This window comes from Opisthorchis viverrini, assembly GCF_000715545.1.
Source record: "Opisthorchis viverrini unplaced genomic scaffold opera_v5_209, whole genome shotgun sequence".
NCBI classification, from domain to species: Eukaryota; Metazoa; Platyhelminthes; class Trematoda; order Opisthorchiida; family Opisthorchiidae; genus Opisthorchis; species Opisthorchis viverrini.
In genome coordinates this window covers 586131-595407 of record NW_008751867.1, presented here as the reverse complement: position 1 = coordinate 595407, position 9277 = coordinate 586131, and the positions used below count along the sequence as shown (strand labels likewise).

Genomic DNA, 9277 nt, shown 5'->3' with positions numbered 1-9277 from the left:
CTGGATTTTCCTTCGAAGCTTCCTAAGGAGCAGAAAGCATCTGCGTCATTCCATGAATGGGTCCGTCGCGTTAGTTTGACACACGGAAAGCGAAAAACAGCCCATCAGATGCTGTGTCTAGTTGGTGTATTCCCGCAGAGTCCTCGAAAGCAGATTTCAACCCGAAATAGAAAACCTAAATTCAAAATCCGATGCCTCAAACATTAGAACGATGCGTGTGTTAGTCTCGGCGATACAGAGATGAGCAGACACCGTTTCGACCCATACGGTAGGGGTACAAATGGATGAACAAGGCGTCTGCTCCGTTGAGCGTGACAGCATCGTGGTTAGCTCTTTCAGGCTATTGATTCCGGAAGTCAACCACACGTGCCTTAGTGAAATCCCACAATTTGCATGAGCCTCTTTCTTCTGATAAGTCATCAATCAAGGAGACATCCAGCACTGGGTCACGTGATGTAAACCACGACAGTGATGTAGAGGAGTTATATCCACATTGTTGGTCAGCCACTCGTGGTCGAGTAGAGCAGTGTTCAGCTTCCAACCCGTCTTAAAGAGGCCTTGGAAATTCACACCACTGATAAGATTGCACGGTGCGTCCAGGATCTTCAACACGAAGTGACCTATGCTGAATGATGTGAACTCAGTTTTGTGGTTGTTGGAGGGTGGATGGAGTGAAGTAAACGTGAGCACAACTCACTACTCACTTGATAGGGGGTAACTGTGGCGTTTGGTTGTCGGAAGATGGCATCCTTTCTATCCAAACTGGACTGAAGTTGTCCGTTATTGATCTTCTTCACTAGAGGCATGCAGACGTCATCAATCGTCTGTGGTAGACTGGCTAGGTGCCCATGAATCTGTTGCCAGATTTTCGCCTCAGCTGAAAGAAAAGAAAGACGATGAATGAAATTGAGAACGTAACTCTTTTGTAAAGTTGGCACTCAAAGTCCTCCAGAGGAAACATTAGAAAACGTTACGCGATAACGGGCAAAAAAGCTGAGTGACAAAACTGGGTGATCCACATCGATAGGACGTAAAAATAAATGAACCGCATCGTAAAAACATGAAAATTCATCACAGTCATAGGAATCCGGATGTATACGACAAAACCTCAATTGGAAATCGCCATTTCGCCTCACACTATCAACTTTCTATAAGTAGCTCACTAGAAGAATGATTTCACAGGGTGCGTGAAGGTTTCCCCTGAAAAGTTACCACCCATTGAACCAGACAAACAAGCGTGATCGGTTAACACGGGTTCCGCGAGTGACGGTGCTTAAGGATGGGTTGATCAGACTGCCTCTTGTGGGTGAAATGTTCGACCAATTAGACGGCGTGGAGTTTCGTGAGACGCGCTATGCTAGTGGCCTTCCGTAAGGGTGAAACAGCCGTACAGCGCTTTTGAAACCTCCAAGAGCATGCTGTTTCAGGAACCAGAGGGTCGTAGCGGTTGTGACTGAGTAATGTTTACCTTACCCGGTTCATTTTCTCTGACAGTCTGTTATTTACGGACTTTTTTGCATCAGGTGGATGATCTTATCGGAGAAGACTATTGACAAGAGGTAGACACATAACGCGAAAACAAACTCGAAGAACCGTGTTCTGTTGAGCGAACACTCTGTCGTTTTGCATAAAGAAACCCAAAAGCTCCTTTTCTGAACACAACACACTACTCATAAGGTTACTGAAGTCTCTTCCAGAGCCCCTTTTTGGTTCCCAAGCTCACACCTCCAAGATGGATGAAACTGGCAGTGGACCGCCGGAGATTTTTAGCAAACTCAGGCATACGTCGAGATCTTGATCATAGTGCGACCAGAAACATGAAGAATCCTTCGGGAAGCATATTCACTCAAATAGCAAATAGAACATAAGGTTGACGGAAACCCGGGGACTGCGCCTACCTGATGAGCCCCAAGAAGGGCGAAACCGGTCGTGGGCTGTCGATGGATTTTCAGCAACCTTATGAGTAGTACATTACAAAGATATAAGCATGAACACTCATTTGAATTGCTACTACTTTTGACAGCTGACGTGAGGTCTGACACTGAAGTTTCATTCGATACTACTCTCAAACGTTAGTAGATAACCCAACAAAAGTTGCAGACTTGTTGCATCCTATGCCTACCTCTGTACGACTTTGTTTTCTTGTCCAAATCCTTGACAATGTTGTTGGCGATGAGAGGCAAGTTGAAGTAGAGAATCCGCATGTGTTTTAGGCCATCGAGCAGGACGAATTTGTTGTGCCGAGTCTGGAGCAGACGCACAATATCCGGATGACGTTGAGCATAGTCTCGAACCCACTTGCTAACGCAATCCAGCATATTCGTGCAAGACAGCGCCTGACAATGTTGCGCCCAAATCTGAGTAGAAATCAGCAGAAAGTATTGATCAAAGATAAATCCAATGAACTCACCCAGTGAACCAAAGAGAAAGGGAACGGTTGAGAATGTGTATAACTAACGCAAGTGATGTCCCAAGCCACGGGGCAAACAACTGTGCCAGACACTTGAGTATGGGTTCCCTTATCGCATCAACCACGGCAGATATTTGTCCAGGGTGGATGGATTATTTGAAAGCCCACCACTTAACTAACACCTTAATGACCATGATAACGTCGACATCCGGTTCAATCGGAGCGTTCAACTTCTTTGTCCCGGTTCGCTCCACCAATCAACAGAATTTTAAATAAACAAAACGAATCAGCTTTGTTTAAATGAAGTGGTAGAACAATGAATAGTATTCGGAAGACTAGACTACTTCATTCGTCCGAAACGCAAGTAGACAAAACGACAGTGGAACCAATGATAGACTGGTTCGCTCGCCTGTGTAGACAATATGTTTGAAAAGATATCAACAGTCTCATCAAAATCGCAAGTATGCGCAGCGCGTTTCGACCAGAATGGCAACAAGTGCATCCGAAAAGACCGTGTCATACCGGATGATCGAAAGGATCGCGTGTGAGAGGTACAAAGCCACGGGGGAATTAAGCATGCAGCTGCTATTCAGGTACGAGAGCTGGAATAATACTTGTTAGTTTCACTGTGTCTTGACAGAGAACCCCTCGCCTGTTAGACAATATGTTTGAAACCATATCAACAGTCTCATCAAAATCGCACGTATGCGCGGCGCGTTTCGACCAGAATGGCAAAAAGTGCATCCGAAAAGACCGTGTCATACCGGATGATCGAAAGGATCGCGTGTGTGAGGTACAAAGCCACGGGGGAATTAAGCATGCAGCTGCTATTCAGGTACGAGGGCTGGAATAATACTTGTTAGTTTCACTGTGTCTTGACAGAGAACCATAAGACATTGTTTTATCGAATCGCGGACACCGTATGCAGGACGTCAATGTGTAGAAACCCCAGCAATTCATCGTCATTTCAAAAGTGCCGACCAAACTGAGGGCCTGCAAGTAGCTGATGTAAGGACAGGATTGTTCAGTCCATCCCCCCCCCCAAAAAAAAAAAACAGGGTCACGCAAATGTAACTCTCCCAGTCTCAAAGCAATCAATAGGTCTGTTCGGGGGCCAGCCGTCTCTAATAACCGAACATCACATCATTTGGACGCATGTGTCACGTGCAGGACACGGGCCAGACGTAGGCATGCCCTGATTGGTCAGAATGCCAGCCAATCCGAGTCAAGCACCTTGACTCGACGGTTCTCGCCCCCTCACGGACATTCTGGCACGACCTTGTGGAACACTCTGTGACTACCCTATATATATACAGTTGTAATGATTTTCCTTTGTCTCCATAAAGGGCTGTGTAGAGCTACCGTGCCTTTTGCTATACCATAGTGGGCGGAGCAGGAAGCCAAGGGACCGATACAGAGTTGCACTACCGTACATCAAGACATAACAAGGTCCAAACACGAACTCAGCCAACTGGAATAACTGACTACCCCCCAATGTTGGAATCGTTGGCACGTGTTCCGTGGCTTGTGACTTTGATAAACATCACTCCTGATGAAGGTTGCTCGTGATGAACGAAACTGCGAGCGATGAACCTCTGCTGGAAAATGCTGTTTCAGCTGGCCCAAATAAGGATGAAACAGTTGCACAGTGCGTCTAGGCTTTTCAGCATAGATTGTCTTCACTGACAGGATGAGATCACTATTAAAAAATACACTAGATTCGTGCTGTATTCATCATGAATGGCCTCAAAAAAGCTAAATTTATTCTAAGGATAGACGCGACAAGACTTTCTGGACAAGGTTGGAGTGATAATTCCTTTCCCCTTCCCGTCAATAATCAGTCATGCAATACTATGTATGCATTGTTCTACCTTACTATACAATAGCAGGGGCAGGTTGTCAATACGGTGCTTGCCGGACGAAGTTATGTCGTAGGCGATGTACTTTTGATGGAAGTAGATCTTCAGCGAAACTGAACACTACTCCAAGTAGGAATGAAGCTCATAACCTCTTCACAATACGTGCTGTTTGCTGCTTCATAAGGCGCCTAGTCGAACTAGTGAATGCAACATGCTAAAGTCCCAGTTTTGCTCCCATTGTGAAAACAATGGTATCACGTTATTAAAAAACAACTGCTGTCCATCGTTTATGCTATTTTTCAGCTCGCAGGCGACGAAAATGCTACAAAGTTTTGTCCATTCTTTCGGTCAGAGGAGTGGTACAACTTTCTGGGGGGGAGCGAGGCTTACGGTCAAGATCCGTTGATAATATTCGCTCCGAACAGCATGTTATTAGAAATCAGAGTCTTGGATAGAAGCTGGGACTCGAATGGTAACCCCTGCAAGCCCAAACAGAATTCTCTCTAAAGAGATGCCGCACCCTGGGAGCATTCCACCTTTCCGATATACACGGGATTCGGTATCGCTCGAGTTATTACTCAATGGTTACATATGACTATGGAAAGAACGATGCTGTCTGCTCTAAGCAGAAACAAAAGACGGCTATCACCCGCTCCTTTCATGCAGACAGACGGGATGATCAACGACCAACGGTCGAATTCATTCGGGAGAAACTTTCTTTCGTGAACACAGTAGATGATAATTTTTCTGTCACACATGATCAAAATGCTAAGGCTAATGCAACGGTCAGGCACTGATACGTTACCTGGCCTGGGTGAGAACATCTCAACTCTTAGTACGTGTCCACCAATTTGATCGACCGTGCTGGAAATACTCAAAGAAAACAATACAGTCACTGTTGGCGGAATAGGGGACTCCAGATAGCTCGGTCTTTTTACGAGGCTCGTGTTTCGAATCCAACCCCGATATCTCAACTACTCTTGTCTAGGTTTGGGTAACCTGGCAGTATCTTAGTCTTTGTACCTTCTTTAGGTGGCATGTCAGCTGGGCACTGGAAGGGTGTTACAGCTAAAGGACTACGACGAGAAAATGAATACAGAAACCTCAAAAGAGTACTTCAGTGGCATCGATATACGTAGGACCACTCAAAATAAGCAACCGCGTAAAAGTAAAGAGACAAACCTTTAAATTCGCCTTGGAATTATCGGTGAGCCAGGCAAGCACCGCTTCTGCCATGCCCACGTAGCCCTGAGCAGTTTTCGTACGATCGATGCAGGTCACAAGACTTCGGAAGAGATCGATCAATTTGGGAATTCGATCCAGACAGAGCTCCTGTGCCAGAATCTGATGTTCCGCTGGCCATGGTCGTATCAGCAAATATTCATACTGCTTCAGGTGACGAACCATGTATTGGGTTTTCTGGTGAAATTCTAGCAGGCATAATGTCCGTATGTAGTCCTCACTCTTGATGCCCTGTTCAAATGGATAAAGGCCAAATGTGAGACATTCAATTCAACCTCTCCTCTGCACACCATCTCTTTTTCCAAGTACTATCAAGTATCTTAATTACACAAGTACGAACGGGCTACACATACTGATGAGGTTGCGAAGGAGCGGCTTAGTGGACGACTTGGGTTCGATTGTCATATGAACCGTTTCAAATTGGCTGCCGGCCCCTCTCCTGATAACCTGTACACATATCGTTTTAGAGATAGGGGCGGAAAAAAGGAACTAAACCGAGAAACAATGTAGTCGTGATTATGCTTACAGAATTCCTGAAATGCACAAGGATGAGTATGTTGACTCATCGTCATCTAGTCTTCCAATTTATCAGAATCCTTTACCACAGGTCAGCCAATGAGAACGCGGCGAACAACCGACCAATCAGGTGCGAGGTATTAACTGCCGTTAGATGCGCAAGGTGCTGAAATAATCATGAGCTGTATCGAGTGGGATTACAGCCGAACACATGACAGGATGACACAGAATACTTGATTTCAACCAGCCATTGGTTCATTCGGACAATAACCTGACTACGACTGGATAGTTTTCTTTGGTGACCGATCGAATCTGGGACTCACATGCAATTTCAATCTGACCTCTCTGCACCAACCTGATGAGTCCAAATGAGGACCGAAAGACCTGTGGGATTGGCCTATTCAAGATCCGACAGCGTTGCTGTCAATGGCAGAATGTTCGAGGAGTGTTCCACTAAGCGGAAAATAAAAACCAATAAAGGTCCACTAGTGAACCTTAGTCATCTGTTTATCCCCACAATCACTTTCTCCCAATGTACGACACGATTCTTGGTACTTTAGCGCCCAAAAAAGCGGATGGGGCAGGTATGACTGTACTCAAAAGGAGCTGAAACTAGACTGGAATGGATTGTTCCCATTCATTCGGAGAATTACCTAGCGATGAACATTTTTCAGTTCAGTTCATTGCGCCCGCTTGTTTTGTTCCCAACCAAATGCAGCCTTATTCATACCGTTTACCTGTGATACCGTATCTCATCAAGTTCACGTACCTTTGCCGGCATCTGATAATTAGGGAACTGATACCGCAACTCTACTGCGGCCTCAAAGCTTTCACTGGCGATCATCTCTGGATCATCACTCCAGTTGGTCGTGACCAGTTCAGGGAATGCATCGATCGCAGTTGTGCGAGGTGAGGAATCTGACATTGTATCCTGACCGGCGGCGACAGATTGTACCGAACTGACGCTTTCCCTGTGGTTGGAAAGGGGAGGGAAACAACTTGTCTGTGAGTAATCGCACAACGTATGCTTGATCAGACGAAGAATTACCGATAATTTTTGACGAGCAAATGAAAAGGATGGAAAGAACCTGTAGTTATTCGGTCTTCTTAGTAACAGACCACTCATGAAACCGTCAGGGTTGAGGTAAGGACCCATCAACAAATATTCAGTGTTTTTCGCTGGTAAAGTAGAATAGCAACGTAGCTTTTGACCAACAGGGCGGGACCGCTGGATGCCTGCCACATAAGAAACGCGCTTCACGAAGCCACTGGTCACTGCCTGTAAGTCTCGTGTTAAAAAATGTCACACCGTGACAGGCAAGTGACTCCGATCAGATCTCACTCCAAAGCTCTACATGAAACAACTCACGAAGGCTATACTGAGTGGTAGTCGACCAGTGTGAATGTGTCCGACGTGACTTTTTGAGTCAACTTCAGGGATTCGATTTGCAATAATCACGCAGCTCTTAGTATTTAGAACGTCAGATTATTGATCTGCACGCATTAGGTGGCAACCAGGTGACACGTTACGTGATCCAATAAAGGAAACAACTTAACTGGTACCGCTTGGTTCAGTGGAGAAAGCCAGGATACCAAAACTGTGGTCAGGACACAGGTCACGTGAGATTCCTCAACTATCCTTCTCTCACACACGCCGTACACTTTACTGTGAGACAAATTGACAAGATGACGTTAGGAATGTGGAAGCACTCAAACCACCTGACGACCTACTCACACTCTGAATAAAGGGTGCTAGTGATCGGGGCGGTTTTGAAACTGTGTAGATTTGTCAACATCCACTCAGGCTGGATGAACACAAGGTTCTTCGGGTAAGAACCTAAGAACTTGACTAAAAAACATTGGATAGATGTAATACACTACAAATACGGTTGATGAAAACTCTTCGAAAGCCCACGACCAGTTTCACTCTTTTTAGGGCTCATCAGGTGGGACGTAGCCCCGAGTTTTCCGTGAACCTTGTGTTCTACTTGAACCCGAATTCGACAGGTGTCAGTAAATGCTCTCATTTGAACACGAATGTGGTTTTTGATAGGAGACTCAAGTGAATCCCTCGTTTGTGATGGTCCGCAACAGACCGACTCAGGTCTCGGTTGGCGATTTACGAGTAGTGTTACCTCTTGACAAAAAGGTATTGCGACATCCTGAAAATCGTACCAGCTTGGTGCAGCAAATTCGATTGAAACGAGCCATCGTAAACGAGAGATTCAGCTGGATTCAGTTTAGTCCCAGTCAGGCAGCAAATTCCTGTCGAGATCTTTGACGAAGTTGTGACTGAAAGGAACATTGCTGCAGATTTTCCAAAGGAAGTTGTCTTGGTTTGGGCAACCTTTGCTAACTTCTTCTAAACTTGCATGCGTAGTCAAATGGCTGACTGTGTGATTGGATAAAGAAACACGTTCCTTGGAAGAGTGCCTGATTACTTGCTGGGAAATTCATATTTTCAAGAAATAAGCCGGAATAAACCAAAGTGATAACTTGTTCGAACCGCATCTTGGTTCAGTAAACATAGAAGGCCAAAAGACATCATTATTTTGTGTTTACATGTAAGGCAAAGCGTCATTTACATCAGTTTTACAGATTTATCCACGTCCTGCGTTTGTACCAAGTTTTTCAAACGAATGACCCACTTTTGACGGATCATTCATGAGTAATGTCATTCCGAGGATCGCTGTCTCTTGACCGTGTCTTTAAAATAAGGGCGTGTGTATAAAAAGTCTATCTTTAAATGAACTTACTTCCTGAAAAGTGAAGACCGTGACTCCATCTCACTACCATCATATCGATTTTTCATCCGCAGCACGTGTCCTACGATGAAAGGATTGGACAGAAAGAGGTTGTGTCATGTGGTTATTCATTCATAAGGAAAGAAGTTATTAGCCAACACCACTTTGCCCGGAATATCACCCTGAAATGATGTGCGTTCCAAAAGCATGTGAAGAGTTTCATTCAGTGTCACTTGACTTAGCCGTAACGGTGAACGATCGTTAAACGGGAGCAGCGAATCCGCAGTTACCAGTGTTGATGAACATTAGTCCATTCCATTCAATCCCCTCCGCCGGTGATTGGTCAGCCAATGAGGTGCGACCAATTGGGTGACCAATAACGGCATTCTATATGAACAATTGTTTACTCAAGGTAGCCTCCATGGGATAAGGTGTGAGGTTTTGACTGAAGAGATCCGGTTATGAATGACTGATGACAATAAGGTTAGACGTGAAATTGATTTGAA

The 9277-nt window shown here is 45.2% G+C and overlaps 1 protein-coding gene across 1 annotated transcript in view; it reads right to left on the bottom strand.

Annotated features, from left to right (window-relative positions):
• T265_08299 (hypothetical protein) overlaps nucleotides 1-9277 on the bottom strand; it is a gene marked incomplete at both ends in the record, with an annotated part of 30966 nt that overhangs the window by 15498 nt on the left and 6191 nt on the right. Inside the window, 5 exons of the mRNA XM_009174055.1 lie at nucleotides 705-877; nucleotides 2123-2357; nucleotides 5452-5742; nucleotides 6797-6998; nucleotides 8784-8853. Of these exons, the coding sequence (XP_009172319.1) occupies nucleotides 705-877; nucleotides 2123-2357; nucleotides 5452-5742; nucleotides 6797-6998; nucleotides 8784-8853 (971 nt within the window). The remainder of the gene's footprint in view (nucleotides 1-704; nucleotides 878-2122; nucleotides 2358-5451; nucleotides 5743-6796; nucleotides 6999-8783; nucleotides 8854-9277) is intronic.